Source organism: Dendropsophus ebraccatus, chromosome 13 (assembly GCF_027789765.1).
Source record: "Dendropsophus ebraccatus isolate aDenEbr1 chromosome 13, aDenEbr1.pat, whole genome shotgun sequence".
Lineage (NCBI taxonomy): Eukaryota > Metazoa > Chordata > Amphibia > Anura > Hylidae > Dendropsophus > Dendropsophus ebraccatus.
In genome coordinates, this window is record NC_091466.1 from 79,115,188 (window position 1) to 79,137,207 (window position 22,020).

General features: G+C 45.4%; 1 protein-coding gene across 2 annotated transcripts in view; it reads right to left on the reverse strand.

The window, feature by feature from the left end:
- Positions 1–22,020, reverse strand: part of SLC24A4 (solute carrier family 24 member 4) — a 97,181-nt gene that overhangs the window by 23,304 nt on the left and 51,857 nt on the right. For both annotated transcript variants that reach the window (XM_069951126.1, XM_069951125.1), the window contains exons 4-7: positions 14,512–14,586; positions 8,920–9,004; positions 8,094–8,197; positions 3,397–3,471 (exon numbers count right to left, since the gene is read on the reverse strand). In XM_069951126.1, coding sequence (XP_069807227.1) covers positions 3,397–3,471; positions 8,094–8,197; positions 8,920–9,004; positions 14,512–14,586 — 339 coding nt within the window. The remainder of the gene's footprint in view (positions 1–3,396; positions 3,472–8,093; positions 8,198–8,919; positions 9,005–14,511; positions 14,587–22,020) is intronic.

The window sequence follows — 22,020 nt, forward strand, 5'->3', positions numbered from 1 at the left end:
CACACTACCCAGCACACACACTACCCAGCACACACACAAGTATACACTACACAGCACAGACAAACACACACACACACACTAACCAGCACACACACACACACACACGACCCAGCTCACACACACACAACCCAGCTCACACACACACACACTACCCAGCACACACACACACACACTACCCGGCACACACATACAAACATACACTACCCAGCACACACACAAGTATACACTACACAGCACAGACAAACACACACACTACCCAGCACACACACACACTACCCAGCACACACACACTACTCAGCACACACACACACACTACCCAGCACACACACTACCCAGCACACACACAAGTATACACTACACAGCACAGACAAACACACACACACACGACCCAGCTCACACACACACAACCCAGCTCACACACACACACGACCCAGCTCACACACACACACACACAACCCAGCACACACACAACCCAGCACACACACAACCCAGCACACACACACACACACACTACCCAGCACACACACAACCCAGCACACACAAACACACACTACCCAGCACACACAAACAAACACTACCCAGCACACAAACACACTACCCAGCACACACACACACTACCCAGCACACACACACACACACACACTACCCAGCACACACACACACTACCCAGCACACACACACATACACTACCCAGCACACACACACACACACACACACACACACACACACTACCCAGCACACACACACACACACACACTACCCAGCACACACACACACACACTACCCAGCACACACACACACACACACACACACACACTACCCAGCACACACACACACACACACTACCCAGCACACACACACACACACACACACTACCCAGCACACACACACACACACACACACTACCCAGCACACACACTACCCAGCACACACACACACTACCCGGCACACACACACACACACACACACACACTACTCAGCACACATACACACACTACCCAGCACACACACACTACCCAGCACACACACACTACCCAGCACACACACTACCCAGCACACGCGCACACACACGTTCAAACACACACTACCCAGCACGCATACACTACCCAGCACACACACACACACATTCAAACACACACTACCCAGCACGCATACACTACCCAGAACACACACACACTACCCAGCATACACACACACACTACCCAGCACACACACAAACATACACTACCCAGCACACACACACACACACACTACCCAGCACACACACACACACACTACCCAGCACACACACACACACACACACACTACCCAGCACACACACTACCCAGCACACACACACACTACCCGGCACACACACACACACACACACACACTACCCAGCACACATACACACACTACCCAGCACACACACACTACCCAGCACACACACACTACCCAGCACACACACTACCCAGCACACGCGCACACACACGTTCAAACACACACTACCCAGCACACACACACACACACACTACCCAGCACACACACACACACATTCAAACACACACTACCCAGCACGCATACACTACCCAGAACACACACACACTACCCAGCATACACACACACACTACCCAACACACACACACACACTACCCAGCACACACACACACTACCCAGCACACACACACTACCCAACCCAACACACACACACTACCCAACACACACACACACACACTACCCAGCACACACACACACAAACACACACTACCCATCACACACACACACTACCCAGCACACACATTCAAACACACACTACCCAGCACGCATACACTACCCAGCACACACACACACACTACCCAGCACACACACACACAAACACACACTACCCAGCATACACTACCCAGCACACACACACACACACACTACCCAGCACACACACACATTCAAACACACACTACCCAGCACACACACACTACCCAGCACACACACATTCAAACACACACTTGAGTACTGTCGTTTGAAATATGACGATGTTATGGTGGGGGTTGATGCAGGTTTTGGAGGACGTAGATTTTTAACACAGATTATTAAATATTGCAGTATTTGGAGGCACTTGAAAAGGATTTGTAACTTTAAAGGGTCTTTTAGGTTTTCTTCACTTTGGGGAAATGTGGAGTTTAAAGAATTTGCTAAAATGTCAGAATCGCAATTTTGGATTGGTCGTGGATTGAAGTGTGTTAGCCAATTGGTGATGGATAGCAAAATAATTGGGTTTGAGGACTGTAAGAGACAATATAATTTGTTGGACTCACATTTTTTTTGGTATTTGCAATTACTGGATGCTTACAATAGTTCAGGGGATGGGATTAACTGGGTGGTCGGCTCGCACCCTTTTTTTGATTATCTCTAGAGTCTTCCAAAGGGGAAGAAGGTTTTATCTGGTATCTATCGCTATTTGGTGCGGGAGAGGAGCAACCCCTTTCTATCAAACCCTAACCCTAACCCTGGGTCGGGGGGGTTGGGTCGGGAGGGGGGGTGGGGCTCCTTAGGGGTATTATCCTGTATTTTGTATATTTATTTATTATTTCTTTTAACTGTGCTGTGTCTGTTTTGTATATATGTACTTTTTGCAAAATAAAAATATAAAAAAAAAAAAAAAACAAAAAAAAAAACACCCACTACCCAGCACGCATACACTACCCAGCACACACACACACACACACACACACACACTATCCAGCACACACACATTCAAACACACACTACCCAGCACACACACATACACTACCCAGCACACACACACACATTCAAACACACACTACCCAGCACACTGCCCAGCACACACACACACACTACCCAGCACACACACACACACTACCCAGCACACACACACACACATTCAAACACACACTACCCAGCACGCATACACTACCCAGCACACACATACACTACCCAGCACACACACACATACACTACCGAGCACACACACACACATACACACACACACATTCAAACACACACTACCCAGCACGCATACACTACCCAGCACACACATACACTACCCAGCACACACACACATACACTACCCAGCACACACACACACATTCAAACACACACTACCCAGCACGCATACACTACCCAGCACACACATACACTACCCAGCACACACACACACACATACATACACTACCCAGCACACACACACATACACTACCCAGCACACACACACATACACTACCGAGCACACACACACACACACACACACACACACACACATTCAAACACACACTTCCCAGCACACACACACTTCTGGGTGTTGATTTATCAATTATTCATGAAAATCTGTCCCGGATAATATCACAGGCGGCACAGTATCTACTATCACCAAGAATAGATAGAAGAATAGATGTCACTTACGATTATTAACGCTATTATTGCTACTATGTAATACATGGAGTCCCGGAACAACGACCACCAGGTGAGCCGCACAACCTGCAGACAGGAGAGGGTTAACAATAGATAGATAGTCCAACAGTAAATATTCTGCAGCACACAAAAGATAGGAGATAGATAGGAGATAGATAGGAGATAGATAGATAGATAGATAGATAGGAGATAGATAGATAGATAGATAGATAGATAGATAGATAGATAGATAGATAGATAGGAGATAGATAGGAGATAGATAGATAGATAGATAGATAGATAGATAGATAGATAGGAGATAGATAGGAGATAGATAGATAGGAGATAGATAGATAGGAGATAGATAGATAGGAGATAGATAGATAGGAGATAGATAGATAGATAGATAGATAGATAGATAGATAGATAGATAGATAGATAGATAGATAGAAGATAGATAGATAGATAGATAGGAGATAGATAGATAGGAGATAGATAGATAGGAGATAGATAGATAGGAGATAGCTAGATAGATAGGAGATAGATAGGAGATAGATAGGAGATAGATAGGAGATAGATAGGAGATAGATAGGAGATAGATAGGAGATAGATAGGAGATAGATAGGAGATAGATAGGAGATAGGAGATATATAGATAGGAGATAGATAGGAAATAGATAGGAGATAGATAGATAGATAGATAGATAGATAGATAGATAGGAGATAGATAGATAGATAGATAGATAGATAGATAGATAGATAGATAGATAGGAGATAGATAGATAGATAGGAGATAGATAGATAGGAGATAGATAGATAGGAGATAGATAGATAGATAGATAGATAGATAGATAGATAGATAGATAGATAGATAGATAGGAGATAGATAGATAGATAGATAGATAGGAGATAGATAGATAGGAGATAGATAGATAGATAGATAGATAGATAGATAGATAGATAGGAGATAGATAGATAGGAGATAGATAGATAGATAGCCTCCACATTCAGAGCGGCAACATCTGGCTCCAATATTTCAAAAATCTCTATGGAGACATCCCGAAAGAGGAACGGAACCCCGACCAAGAACAAATTATATCAAAACTGAAGACCATGGAGGAGATACTGAAGGACTTCCAAAACCCTCTGGATTCACCTATAACACCGCAGGAGATTTCAGAAAGACTATCTACTATAAGGTGTAAGAAAGCCAGCGGTACTGACGGCATCCCCCCCGAAATGATCAAGTACAGCCCACCAGCAATACAGGCGGCCATAGCAAAACTGTACAACATTGTGCTGGGCTCTGGCTACTTCCCTCGTGCCTGGAACCAAGGTGTCATAACCCCAATACACAAGAGCGGGGGACAGGTACGACCCGGCCAACTATCGGGGGGTATGTGTCAGCAGCAACCTGGGGAAACTCTTCAACAACATCCTGAACCAGAGAATCCTCAGCTTCCTCACCCAGCACAATGTCCTCAGCAAAAGCCAAGCAGGGTTCATGCCGAACCACCGCACCACGGACCATGTCTATACCCTGCACCGCCTCACCCAGAGCCACGTCCACACCCTGCATCACCGCACCACGGACCATGTCTATACCCTGCACCGCCTCACCCAGAGCCACGTCCACACCCTGCATCACGGACCATGTCTATAACCTGCACCGCCTCACCCAGAGCCACGTCCACACCCTGCATCACCGCACCACGGACCATGTCTATAACCTGCACCGCCTCATCCAGAGCCACGTCCACACCCTGCATCACCGCACCATGGACCATGTCTATACCCTGCACCGCCTCATCCAGAGCCACGTCCACACCCTGCATCACCGCACCACGGACCATGTCTATAACCTGCACCACCTCACCCAGAGCCACGTCCACACCCTGCATCACCGCACCACGGACCATGTCTATACCCTGCACCGCCTCATCCAGTGCCACGTCCACACCCTGCATCACCGCACCACGGACCATGTCTATACCCTGCACCGCCTCATCCAGTGCCACGTCCACACCCTGCATCACCGTACCACGGACCATGTCTATACCCTGCACCGCCTCATCCAGTGCCACGTCCACACCCTGCATCACCGCACCACGGACCATGTCTATACCCTGCACCGCCTCATCCAGAGCCACGTCCACACCCTGCATCACCGCACCACGGACCATGTCTATAACCTGCACCGCCTCACCCAGAGCCACGTCCACAACACAAAGAAAGGAAAAATATACGCCTGTTTTGTGGACTTCAAAAAGGCTTTCGATTCGGTGTGGCACCCAGGATTGCTTCTAAAATTGCTGGAGAGTGGAATAGGGGGAAAGACCTATGATGTTATCAAAAGTTCCTAAACTGGGAACCAATGCTGCGTGAAGGTAAATGGGAAGAGAACGGCTTATTTCCAGCAGAGCCGAGGAGTCAGGCAGGGCTGCTCCCTCAGCCCAACACTCTTCAACCTTTATATCAATGAGCTAGCAGTAGCCCTGGAGTCCTCCCCAACACCAGGTCTCACCCTCCATGACACCGAGGTGAAATTCCTTCTGTATGCGGATGACCTTCTCCTCCTATCATCATCTGAGAAAGGTCTCCAAGACCAGCTAGCCATCCTGGAGAAGTTCAGCACCACATGGGCTCTACCCATCAACCTCAAAAGACCAACACTGTGGTGTTCCAGAGAAGGAAAACAAAGTCAGCCGGGTCCCCTACCTTCACGCTACACAACCAGCCCCTTACAGCCACCAGCAGCTACACCTACCTGGGCCCCCACCTATATACTACACAACCAGCCCCTTACAGCCACCAGCAGCTACACCTACCTGGGCCCCCCACCCCCACCTATATACTACACAACCAGCCCCTTACAGCCACCAGCAGCTACACCTACCTGGGCCCCCCACCACCACCTATATACTACACAACCAGCCCCTTACAGCCACCAGCAGCTACACGTACCTGGGCCTGATAATAGAAAAGACGGGGAGCTTCAAATCTGCCATCGAGATGCTGAGAGACAAAGCCTGCAAAACCTTCTACACCATCAGAAGACAATTCTACCACCTTATGCCACCTGTCAGAGTTTGGCTTAAAATCTTTGACTCCATTATTGCACCAATTCTCCTGTATGGCAGCGAGGTCTGGGGTCCTCACACATACACCGACTGGTCAAAATGGGATTCCAGCCCAACGGAAATCTTCCATCTGGAGTTCTGTAAGCATCTCCTCCAGGTCCATCGGAGCTCCTCTAACTGTGCCTGTAGAGCACAGCTGGGCAGATTCCCCCTGCACCTAACTATCCAGAAGAGGGCGCTGTCATTCTGGGGTCACCTACATGGTAGTAGTGAAGGGTCCTATCACCATAAAGCCTTGCTACACCAAGGGGCCCCAGGCAAAGCAGAGCCCCAAAACATACCCTCTGAAACCCAGCCCAACCAGACAAGCACCCCATACAACCTCACAAAAGCCGGGATCAGGGACACAATAACAAGAAGACTACGTCCAAGAATGGAGGGAGGAGGTCAGAGCATCCCAGAAGCTGGCCGTGTACCAGAGCCTGCAGAGGGAATACAGACTGGCCCCATATCTGGAGGAGCTTCCCAACCCCAGAGACCGGAAGATCCTGAGCCGCTACAGACTGAGCGCCCACAACCTGGCCATTGAAACTGGGCGGCACCGACAGACGTACAAGCCCAGGGAGAGCCGACTGTGCCAGCAGTGCGACCAGGAGGCTGTGGAGGATGAGGCCCACTTCCTGCTACACTGCCCCAAATACTCAGCAGTGAGGGACACTCACTATAGGAGACTCTCCAACCTCCTCCCAGGCTTCTCCACCATGGAGGAGGAAGAGAGACTGCCCATCCTGCTGGGGGAAGAAGAGACCACAGCAACTATAGTGGCACAATACGTCACTGCCTGCCATAGACTAAGAGGAGTGATACGTCATGGACTCCAATACCCCGACCCTAAATGTATCCCCCCCCCCCACCATGATGCATCATGAACCCCTAAACACCGACCCCGGGTGAATCCCTTTTCCTCAACCCCCTATTCTCCCCATGCTTTGGCAATGCTAATGTGTAACTTGGACCTGCCAATAAAGCTTTTTTGATTTGATTTGATATGATAGATAGATAGGAGATAGAGAGATAGATAGATAGGAAGATAGATAGATAGATAGGAGATAGATAGATAGGAGATAGATAGAATAGATAGGAGATAGATAGATAGATAGGAGATAGATAGATAGATAGGAGATAGATAGGAGATAGATAGGAGATAGATAGGAGATAGATAGGAGATAGATAGGAGATAGATAGGAGATAGATAGGAGATAGATAGGAGATAGATAGGAGATAGATAGGAGATAGATAGGAGATAGATAGGAGATAGATAGATAGATAGATAGATAGATAGATAGATAGATAGATAGATAGGAGATAGATAGGAGATAGATAGATAGATAGATAGATAGATAGGAAGATAGATAGATAGATAGATAGATAGATAGGAGATAGATAGATAGGAGATAGATAGATAGATAGGAGATAGATAGGAGATAGATAGATAGGAGATAGATAGATAGGAGATAGATAGATAGGAGATAGATAGATAGGAGATAGATAGATAGGATATAGATAGATAGGAGATAGATAGATAGGAGATAGATAGGAAATAGATAATACAATACAAGATATTTCTTACCTGTCCAGCAAATACCCCGCATACACCTATTATACACAGGATATTGAACACTGCGGAGCCCACAATGGTCCCGACACCTACATCTCCGTGGGTGATAAACACTCCTAGAGGAGCAGAGAAGCGATATAGTCAGTGAGCTGCAGCAATATGGCAGATAACAGAGAGCTGTAGCCTGGTGTATGCAGAGTGGTGTGTGAATAGATTGTCCTTACAGACTAGACCCCCCCTAATTGTACTAATTGTAGCTGTGGGGATGGCGTCTACACATTATATATATATATATATATATATATATATATTATATATATATATATATATTATATACACACACACATATAGAGGGAGATTTATCAGGACATGGTGTAAAGTGAGACAGGCTCAGTCGCCCCCGGCAACCAATCAGATTCCACCTTTCATTTCCCAAAGAGTCTGTGAGGAATGAGAGGTGGAATCTGACTGGTTGCCGGGGGTGACTGAGCCTGTCTCCCTTTACAATATATACACACACACACATATACATTATATATATATATATATATATATATATATATACACACACTCACACACATTGTGTCACTATAGGAGCTGGCAGGTGCTGGATTATCAGATGTTCTGGATTATTGGCAGAGTTATGGATAATAGATGGATATGATGGCGGATTATAATACATGTGACTATGACTGATAGAGCAGTGTACATGCATAGACATTGGGGACTACTACCACCATCATCCTATGCAATGAATCCATCTTTATTACTGTGACTGGGAAGCTATGGATGAGGTGTGAGGTATCCGATACCTCGTGGCATCATCCGGAGCACTTACCAATGACAGAGGCGAAGAGCTCGGGGGTGGAGCTGCCGGCCGCCATGAAGGTCGCCCCCGCCACGTCCTCACTCAGGTGCAGCCGCTGGAAGAGACATAGACATCCATCAGAGACCCGTCCCCTGTGTGCAGCCGCTGCCAGGTGCCAAGTGCTACCAGTCACAGCGGGTAGGAGGAATCTGGGAGATGGCGGTGACTGATGGTGGCATATGCTCCTGTGTTACACAGATGACATTCTGAGATATCTACATAAATTCAAGATGACGTGTGAAGAAACTGAAAAAGTTCCAGACCCTCAGCAGATGTGGTAAATAAAGGTACCGCCATATACCCAGGGTACTCATATACCATTATATACCCACAGGCTTCCCATGCTGCCATATACCTAGGGTACTTATATACCGCCATATACCCAGGGTACTCATATACCACTATATACCCACAGGCTTCCCATGCTGCCATATACCTAGGGTACTTATATACCGCCATATACCCAGGGTACTCATATACCACTATATACCCACAGGCTTCCATGCTGCCATATACCTAGGGTACTTATATACCGCCATATACCCAGGGTACTCATATACCACTATATACCCACAGGCTTCCCATGCTGCCATATACCTAGGGTACTTATATACCGCCATATACCCAGGGTACTCATATACCACTATATACCCACAGGCTTCCCATGCTGCCATATACCTAGGGTACTTATATACCGCCATATACCCAGGGTACTCATATACCACTATATACCCACTGGCTTGCCATGCTGCTATATACCTAGGGTACTCATATACCGCCATATACCTAGGGTACTCATATACCGCCATATACCCAGAGGCTTCCCGTGTCACCATATACCCAGGGTACTCATATACCACCATATACCCAGGGTACTCATACTGCCATATACCCAGAGGCTTCCCGTGCCACCATATACCCAGGGTACTCATATACCGCCATATACCCAGAGGCTTCCCATACCACCATATACCCAGAGGCTTCCTGTGCCGCCATATACCCAGGGTACTCATATACCGCCATATACCCAGGGGGCTCATAACGCCATATACCCAGAGGCTTCCCGTGCCACCATATACCCAGGGTACTCATATACCGCCATATACCCAGGGTACTCATATACCACTATATACCCACAGGCTTCCCATGCTGCCATATACCTAGGGTACTTATATACCGCCATATACCCAGGGTACTCATATACCATTATATACCCACAGGCTTCCCGTGCCACCATATACCCAGGGTACTCATATACCGCCATATACCCAGGGTACTCATATACCACTATATACCCACAGGCTTCCCATGCTGCCATATACCTAGGGTACTTATATACCGCCATATACCCAGGGTACTCATATACCAATATATACTCACAGGCTTGCCATGCTGCCATATACCTAGGGTACTCATATACCGCCATATACCCAGGGTACTCATATACCACTATATACCCACATGCTTGCCATGCTGCCATATACCTAGGGTACTCATATACCGCCATATACCTAGGGTACTCATATACCGCCATATACCCAGAGGCTTCCTGTGCCACCATATACCCAGGGTACTCATATACCACCATATACCCAGGGTACTCATACTGCCATATACCCAGAGGCTTCCCGTGCCACCATATACCCAGGGTACTCATATACCGCCATATACCCAGAGGCTTCCCATACCACCATATACCGCCATATACCCAGAGGCTTCCTGTGCCGCCATATACCCAGGGTACTCATATACCGCCATATACCCAGGGTGCTCATAACGCCATATACCCAGAGGCTTCTCGTGCCACCATATACCCAGGGTACTCATATACCACCATATATCCAGGGTACTCATATACCGCCATACACCCACAGGCTTCCTTGCCGCTATATACCCAGGGTGCTCATATACCGCCATATATCCACAGGTTTCCTGTGCCGACATATACCCACAGGCTTCCCGTGCCGCCATATACCCACAGGCTTTCTGTGCCGCCATATACCTAGGGTACTCATATACCGCCATATACCCAGAGGCTACCCATGCCACCATATACCCAGGGTACTCATATACCACGATATACCCAGGGTACTCATTTGTCGCCATATACCCAGGGTACTCACATACCCAGGGTACTCATATACTGTGCTGCCATATACTCAGGGTACTCATATACTGCAAGATACCCAGGGCACTGATATACCGCCATATACCCAGAGGCTTCCCGTGACGCCATATACCAAGGTTACTTATATATCGCCATATAACCAGGGCACTTATATACTGCCATATATCCAGAGGCTTCCCGTGACGCCATATACCCAGCGTTTTCATCTACTGCCATATACCCGCAGGTATATGTGCCGCCATATACCTGACAATTCTCCCAGACACCTCTCATTACCACTACGCAGCCACTTCCCACTGAGACCCGGAGCGGCGGATAAATCTGCGCAACTTCAAAGACCAATGGTAATGATGGCGAAAAAAGTGATATGATAGGTGATATTATAGATGATAGGCGATATGATAAAATATAGGTGATAGGTGATATGATAATTGATATTATAGATGATAGGCGATATGATAGGTGATATGATAGATGATAGGTAATATGATAGGTGATATGTAATATGATAGGTGATATTACAGATAATAGGCGATATGATAGATGATAGGTGATATTATAGGTGATATTATAGGTGATAGGTAATATGATAGGTGATAGGATAGATGATATGATAGAATATAGGCGATATGATAGATGATAGGTGATATGATAGGTGATATTATAGGTGGTAGGTGATACGATAGGTGATAGGAGATATGATAGATGATATTATAGGTGATAGGTGATATGATAGATGATAGGTAATATGATAGGTGATAGGATAGATGATAGGTAATATGATAGGCGATAGGTGATAATGGCGAATAGAGTGTAACAATTACCCATCCAAGCAGCAGTCAGGGGTCATGTGACCCTTCTTGGTCCTGTCGATTGGATTAGGGAGCGCTCAGAGAGGCTGGACACGTGAGACGAGACGACCCACAAACTGGGACTTTGTAATTAAAATGTTTATTTAGATTTTTTTTTTTTAAACAGCGCCACCCCTGTCCTCAGCTTGTATGTGGTATTACAATTCAACTCAGTCCACTTCAATGGAAACGAGCTGCGAACCTCCCACACCCAACCTGAGGGCAGAGGTTTCAGAAGCCTCCCTTCAGTCAAATACACCTCAGCTGCAGTACCAGACACAGCCACAGAAGAAGTGTGGCGCTGTTTATGAATGAAGGCAGCAAAGTGGCGCTGTTCTTGTTTTGTATCTTTACACTTCACTAGTGACATCACATATCTGTATACTACACTGGTGACATCATATCTATACAATACACTAGTGACATCACATATCTGTATACTACACTGGTGACATCATATCTATACAATACACTAGTGACATCACATATCTGTATACTACACTACACTGGTGACATCATATCTATACAATACACTAGTGACATCACATATCTGTACAGTGAAATCACATATCTGTATACTACACTGGTGACATCACATATCTGTACACTACACTAGTGACATCACATATCTGTACACTACACTGGTGACATCATATATATGTACACTACACTGGTGACATCACATATATGTACACTACACTGGTGACATCATATCTGTAGTCAAGTATACAAGGATCACAGGGGCTGCAGCTTTCTACAGACTCTCAGCCTGGTGTCCTGCTGGGTGGGTGTCAGTCCTCACTGCTGCTCTCAGATGTGTTGGAGGATTCGAGGCAGAGGATAGGTGATATGAGAGATGACGGGTGATATGAAAGATGACGGGTGATATGATAGATGACGGGTGATATGAAAAATGACGGGTGATATGATAGATGACGGGTGATATGATAGATGACGGGTGATATGATAGATGACGGGTGATATGAAAGATGACGGGTGATATGAAAAATGACGGGTGATATGAAAAATGACGGGTGATATGATAGATGACGGGTGATATGATCGATGACGGGTGATATGATCGATGACGGGTGATATGATAGATGACGGGTGATATGATAGATGGCGGGTGATATGATAGATGGCGGGTGATATGATAGATGGCGGGTGATATGATCGATGACGGGTGATATGATGGATGACGGGTGATATGATAGATGACGGGTGATATGATAGATGACGGGTGATATGATAGATGACGGGTGATATGATAGATGACGGGTGATATGATAGATGACGGGTGATATGATAGATGACGGGTGATATGATAGATGACGGGTGATATGATAGATGACGGGTGATATGATAGATGACGGGTGATATGAAAGATGACGGGTGATATGAAAAATGACGGGTGATATGAAAAATGACGGGTGATATGAAAAATGACGGGTGATATGATAGATGACGGGTGATATGATAGATGACGGGTGATATGATAGATGACGGGTGATATGATCGATGACGGGTGATATGATAGATGACGGGTGATATGATAGATGACGGGTGATATGATAGATGACGGGTGATATGATAGATGACGGGTGATATGATAGATACGGGTGATATGATAGATGACGGGTGATATGAAAGATGACGGGTGATATGAAAATTGACGGGTGATATGAAAATGACGGTGATATGATAGATGACGGGTGATATGATAGATGACGGGTGATATGATAGATGACGGGTGATATGATAGATGACGGGTGATATGATAGATGACGGGTGATATGATCGATGACGGGTGATATGATCGATGACGGGTGATATGATCGATGACGGGTGATATGATAGATGACGGGTGATATGATAGATGACGGGTGATATGATAGATGGCGGGTGATATGATCGATGACGGGTGATATGATAGATGACGGGTGATATGATAGATGACGGGTGATATGATAGATGACGGGTGATATGATAGATGACGGGTGATATGATCGATGACGGGTGATATGATCGATGACGGGTGATATGATAGATGACGGGTGATATGATAGATGATGGGTGATATGATAGATGACGGGTGATATGATAGATGGCGGGTGATATGATCGATGACGGGTGATATGATCGATGACGGGTGATATGATAGATGACGGGTGATATGATAGATGACGGGTGATATGATAGATGACGGGTGATATGATAGATGACGGGTGATATAATAGATGACGGGTGATATGATAGATGATGGGTGATATGATAGATGATGGGTGATATGATAGATGATGGGTGATATGATAGATGACGGGTGATATGATGGGTGATATGATAGATGATGGGTGATATGATAGATGATATGATAAATGATGGGTGATAGGATAGATGATGGGTGATAGGATAGATGATGGGTGATAGGATAGATGATGGGTGATAGGATAGATGATGGGTGATATGATAATTGATAAGTGATATGATAATTGATAGGTGATATGATAGATGATAGGTGTTATAACATACAAGGCTCTATGGGGATCAAATGAGGAGATGGGAAGAAATCAATGGACTCACCTCACAGATCTTCTCCAAGGAAGGAACAAAGAAGTCATCGCAGACGATAGCCAGGGCGTAGAACATGTACAGCGCCTGCCATCAGAGAGCACAACATGTTTCACTGCCTCCATCCGCACATCAGACCCTGCACAATGGGGGGCATGAAGAACTCAGGGGTCCAGTGCTCCCCCCACAGTGGTATATCCCTACAGGAGCCCCCTAACCCCACAAGGTGGGCTGCAGCCGGCTCATTCCTATGGAGGGGACGCCACCCGCCCAGGATACCAGCACTAATGGGACACATGAAGGTTCCTGGAGAGGAGATCAGATCCCAGAGGATTCCCTACTGATCTCCAGAGCGGATCAGTAACGCCCGGCCGCTGGGATGTGATGGCTGATAATGGCGCTGAGTCCGTTACCTGATGGTTATACTGCGCTTCATCAAGCGGCAGAGACCTAAGCTCTCCGACTCCGCCATAAACCGCTAAAGTGTGCCATGTGCTTAGATACAGCCAGTATCACAATCAATAGGCTTAGATACACAGCTAGTATTACACACATGATAGTATCACACACAATAGGCTTAGATACACAGCCAGTATCACATACGATAGGCTTAGATATACAGCCAGTATCACACACGATAGGCTTAGATATACAGCCAGTATCACACACGATAGGCTTAGATATACAGCCAGTATCACACACGATAGGCTTAGATATACAGCCAGTATCACACACGATAGGCTTAGATATACAGCCAGTATCACATACGATAGGCTTAGATATACAGCCAGTATCACACACGATAGGCTTAGATACACAGCTAGTATCACACACATGATAGTATCACACACAAAAGGCTTAGATATACAGCTAGTGACACACACATGATAGGCTTAGATACACAGCCAGTATAACACACGGTAGGCTTAGATACACAGCCAGTATCACATACATGATAGGCTTAGATACACAGCTAGTATCACACACATGATAGGCTTAGATACACAGCCAGTATCACACACATGATAGGCTTTGATACACAGCCAGTATCACACACGATAGGCTTAGACATACAGCTAGTGACACACACATGATAGGCTTAGATACACAGCCAGTATCACACACATGATAGGCTTAGATACACAGCCAGTATCACACACGATAGGCTTAGACATACAGCTAGTGACACACACATGATAGGCTTAGATACACAGCTAGTATCACACACATGATAGGCTTAGATACACAGCCAGTATCACACACATGATAGGCTTTGATACACAGCTAGTATCACACACATGATAGTATCACACACAATAGGCTTAGATAAACAGCCAGTATCACATGCGATCGGCTTAGATACACAGGCAGTATCACACACAACAGATTTATGCACAGTTCAGCAGATAGTATCACACACGATCGGCTTAGATACACCAGCACACACAGCAGGGGCAGGGCACACACAGCCGCCACAGCGTTACACTAATAATCTACCCTCCAACTGCAGCAAAGTAACACTGATGAAGCTCCTCATGGCCGAAACGTCACATGTACACGGAACCCCCCGACTACCCCAAATACTTGTCACAAGGAACCCCCTCTATACTATAGGGGACACCCAGAGAACGGGCCCATCCTGCGCAGATCCATACTGGTTTATATACTACACTGGTGACATCACATATCTGTACACTACACTGGTGACATCACATATGTATACACTAAACTAGTGACATCACATATGTATACACTACACTGGTGACATCACATATCTGTACACTACATTGGTGACATAATACATCTGTATATACTACATTGGTGACATTATATATCTGTATATACTACACTGGTGACATCACATATGTATACACTACACTGATGACATCACATATGTATACACTACACTGGTGACATCACATATCTGTACACTACACTGGTGACATAATACATCTGTATATACTACACTGGTGACATCACATATGTATACACTACACTGATGACATCACATATGTATACACTACACTGGTGACATCACATATCTGTACACTACACTGGTGACATAATACATCTGTATATACTACACTGGTGACATCACATATCTGTACACTACATTGGTGACATAATACATCTGTATACACTACACTGGTGACATCACATATGTATATACTACACTGGTGACATAATACATCTGTATATACTACACTGGTAACATTAAATATGTATACACTACACTGGTGACATCACATATCTGTATACTACACTGATGACATCACATATCTGTATACTACACTGGTGACATCATATACCAGGGGAGTTATCTATCACACCGGCTCAGCAGCTTCTCCCTAATGTCCTACATGATCCTGGAGCGACTTCTGAGGGAATATATACTGTATATACAGCAGATTCTAATGTGTGTGCAGTGGGTGCCGCCAGTCTCCAGCCTCTATGTCCTGAACTACTCAGAACTAGACTAGATGGAGCAGGGGGGCTTTTCCTGCTGACATCTTCTATGTTTCTAACTAAATATTCCCTATACACACAGAAACACAGAAACCCTGCTAACACTGCCAGATCCCTGTAATATAGAGGTCAGACATAGTGATATATGGGGGGGTCACACATAGTGATATACAGGGGTCCCACATAGTGATATAGAGAGGGGTCACACACAGTGATATAGAGAGGGGTCACACATAGTGATATAGAGAGGGGTCACACATAGTGATATAGAGAGGTCACACATAGTGATATAGAGAGGGGTCACACATAGTGATATAGAGGGGTCACACATAGTGATATAGAGGGGTCACACATAGTGATATAGAGAGAGGTCACACATAGTGATATAGAGAGAGGGGTCACACAGTGATATAGAGGGGGTCACACATAGTGATATAGAGAGGGGTCACACATAGAGATATAGAGAGGTCACACATAGTGATATAGAGGTCACACAGTGATATAGAGAGAGGTCACACAGTGATATACAGGGGTCACACATAGTGATATACAGGGGTCACACATAGTGATATAGAGAGAGGTCACACAGAGATATAGAGAGAGGTCACACATAGTGATATAGAGAGGGGTCACACATAGTGATATAGAGAGGTCACACATAGAGATATAGAGAGGGGTCACACATAGTGATATAGAGAGGGGTCACACAGTGATATAGAGAGAGGGGTCACACATAGTGATATAGAGAGGGGTCACACATAGTGATATAGAGGGGGGGTCACACAGTGATATAGAGAGGGGTCACACAGTGATATAGAGAGGTCACACATAGTGATATAGAGAGGTCACACATAGTGATATAGAGAGGTCACACATAGTGATATAGAGAGGGGTCACACATAGTGATATAGAGAGGGGTCACACATAGTGATATAGAGAGGGGTCACACATAGTGATATAGAGACGGGTCACACATAGTGATATAGAGAGGTCACACATAGTGATATGCAGGGGTCACACATAGTGATATAGAGAGGTCACACATAGTGATATGCAGGGGTCACACATAGTGATATAGAGAGAGGTCACACATAGTGATATAGAGAGAGGGGTCACACAGTGATATAGAGAGAGGGGTCACACATAGTGATATAGAGAGGGGTCACACATAGTGATATAGAGAGGGGTCACACATAGTGATATAGAGGGGTCACACATACTGATATAGAGGGGTAACACACAGTGATATAGAGGGGTCACACAGTGATATAGAGAGGTCACACATAGTGATATAGAGAGGGGTCACACATAGTGATTTAGAGAGGTCACACATAGTGATATAGAGGGTCACACATAGTGATATAGAGAGGGGGTCACACATAGTGATATAGAAAGGGGTCACAAATAGTGATATAGAGAGGGGTCACACAGTGATATAGAGAGGGGTCACACAGTGATATAGAGAGGGGTCACACATAGTGATATAGAGAGAGGTCACACATAGTGATATAGAGGGGGGTCACACATAGTGATATAGAGAGGGGTCACACATAGTGATATAGAGAGGGGTCACACAGTGATATAGAGAGGGGTCACACATAGTGATATAGAGAGGTCACACATAGTGATATAGAGAGGGGTCACACATAGTGATATAGAGAGAGGTCACACATAGTGATATAGAGAGAGGTCACACATAGTGATATAGAGAGGGGTCACACATAGTGATATAGAGAGAGGTCACACATAGTGATATAGAGAGGGGTCACACATAGTGATATAGAGAGGGGTCACACAGTGATATAGAGAGAGGTCACACATAGTGATATACAGGTCACACATAGTGATATAGAGAGGGGTCACACAGTGATAGAGAGAGGGGTCACACATAGTGATATAGAGAGAGGTCACACATAGTGATATAGAGAGAGGTCACACATAGTGATATACAGGTCACACATAGTGATATAGAGAGGGGTCACACAGTGATAGAGAGAGGGGTCACACATAGTGATATAGAGAGGGGTCACACAGAGATATAGAGAGGGGTCACACAGTGATATAGAGAGAGGGGTCACACATTGATATAGAGAGGGGTCACACATAGTGATATAGAGAGATCACACAGTGATATAGAGAGGGGTCACACAGAGTGATATAGAGAGGGGTCACACAGTGATATAGAGAGATCACACATAGTGATATAGAGAGGTCACACATAGTGATATAGAGAGGTCACACATAGTGATATAGAGAGGGGTCACACATAGTGATATAGAGGGGTCACACATAGTGATAGAGAGGGGGGTCACACATAGTGATAGAGAGGGGGATCACACATAGTGATATAGAAAGGTCACACAGTGATATAGAGAGAGGTCACACATAGTGATATACAGGGGTCACACATAGTGATATAGAGAGAAGTCACACATAGTGATATAGAAAGGTCACACATAGTGATATAAAGAGAGGTCACACATAGTGATATAGAGAGAGGTCACACACAGTGATATAGAGAGAAGTCACACATAGTGATATAGAGAGGTCACACATAGTGATATAGAGGGGGGTCACACATAGTGATATAGAGAGGGGTCACACATAGTGATATAGAGAGGGGTCACACATAGTGATATAGAGAGGGGTCACACATAGTGATATAGAGAGGGGTCACACATAGTGATATAGAGAGGGGTCACACATAGTGATATAGAGAGGGGTCACACATAGTGATATAGAGAGGGGTCACACATAGTGATATAGAGAGGGGTCACACAGTGATATAGAGAGGGGTCACACAGTGATATAGAGAGGGGTCACACAGTGATATAGAGAGAGGTCACACATAGTGATATAGAGGGGGATCACACATAGTGATATAGAGGGGTCACACATAGTGATATAGAGAGGGGTCACACAGTGATATAGAGGGGTCACACAGTGATATAGAGAGAGGTCACACATAGTGATATAGAGAGGTCACACATAGTGATATAGAGAGGTCACACATAGTGATATAGAGAGGGGTCACACAGTGATATAGAGAGGGGTCACACAGTGATATAGAGAGGGGGTCACACAGTGATATAGAGAGAGGTCACACATAGTGATATACAGGTCACACATAGTGATATAGAGAGGGGTCACACATAGTGATATAGAGAGGGCTCACACATAGTGATATAGAGAGGGGTCACACATAGTGATATAGAGAGGGGTCACACAGAGATATAGAGAGGGGTCACACATAGTGATATACAGAGAGGGGTCACACATAGTGATATACAGAGAGGGGTCACACATAGTGATATAGAGAGGGGTCACACATAGTGATATAGAGAGGGGTCACACATAGTGATATAGAGAGAGGTCACACATAGTGCTATAGAGAGGGGTCACACATAGTGATATAGAGAGGGGTCACACATAGTGATATAGAGAGGGGTCACACATAGTGATATAAAGAGGGGTCACACAGAGATATAGAGAGGTCACACATAGTGATATAGAGGTCACACAGTGATATAGAGAGAGGTCACACATAGTGATATAGAGAGAGGGGTCACACATAGTGATATAGAGGGGTCACACATAGTGATATAGAGAGGGGTCACACATAGTGATATAGAGAGGGGTCACACATAGTGATATAGAGAGGGGTCACACAGTGATTTAGAGAGGGGTCACACATAGTGATATAGAGAGGGGTCACACATAGTGATAGAGAGAGGGGTCACACATAGTGATATAGAGAGGGGTCACACAGTGAAATAGAGAGAGAGGTCACACATAGTGATATAGAGAGGGGGGTCACACATAGTGATATAGAGAGAGGTCACACAGTGATATACAGGGGTCACACAGTGATATAGAGAGGGGTCACACATAGTGATAGAGAGAGGGGTCACACATAGTGATAGAGAGAGGGGTCACACAGAGATATAGAGAGGGGTCACACAGAGATATAGAGAGGGGTCACACATAGTGATATAGAGAGAGGGGTCAAACATAGTGATATAGAGGGGTCACACAGTGATATAGAGGGGTCACACATAGTGATATAGAGAGAGGGGTCACACATAGTGATATAGAGAGGGGTCACACATAGTGATTTAGAGAGGGGTCACACATAGTGATATAGAGAGGGGTCACACATAGTGATTTAGAGAGGGGTCACACATAGTGATATAGAGAGGGGGTCACACATAGTGATATAGAGAGGGGTCACACAGTGATATAGAGAGGGGTCACACATAGTGATATAGAGAGGGTCACACAGTGATATAGAGAGAGGTCACACATAGTGATATACAGGGGGTCACACAGTGATATAGAGAGGGGTCACACATAGTGATAGAGAGAGGGGTCACACATAGTGATATAGAGAGGGGTCACACAGAGATATAGAGAGGGGTCACACAGAGATATAGAGAGGGGTCACACAGAGATATAGAGAGAGGGGTCACACATAGTGATATAGAGGGGTCACACAGTGATATAGAGGGGTCACACATAGTGATATAGAGAGAGGGGTCACACATAGTGATATAGAGAGGGGTCACACATAGTGATATAGAGAGGGGTCACACATAGTGATAGAGAGAGGGGTCACACATAGTGATAGAGAGAGGGGTCACACATAGTGATATAGAGAGGGGTCACACAGAGATATAGAGAGGGGTCACACATAGTGATATAGAGAGGGGTCACACAGTGATATAGAGGGGGGGTCACACAGTGATATAGAGAGGGGTCACACAAAGTGATATAGAGGGGGTCACACATAGTGATATAGAGAGGGGTCACACATAGTAATATACAGAGGGGTCACACAGTGATATAGAGAGGGGTCACACAGTGATATAGAGAGAGAGGTCACACATAGTGATATAGAGAGGGGTCACACAGAGATATAGAGAGGGGTCACACATAGTGATATAGAGAGGTCACACATAGTGATATATAGAGGGGTCACACATAGTGATATAGAGAGGGGTCACACCTAGTGATATAGAGAGGGGTCACACATAGTGATATAGTGAGGGGTCACAC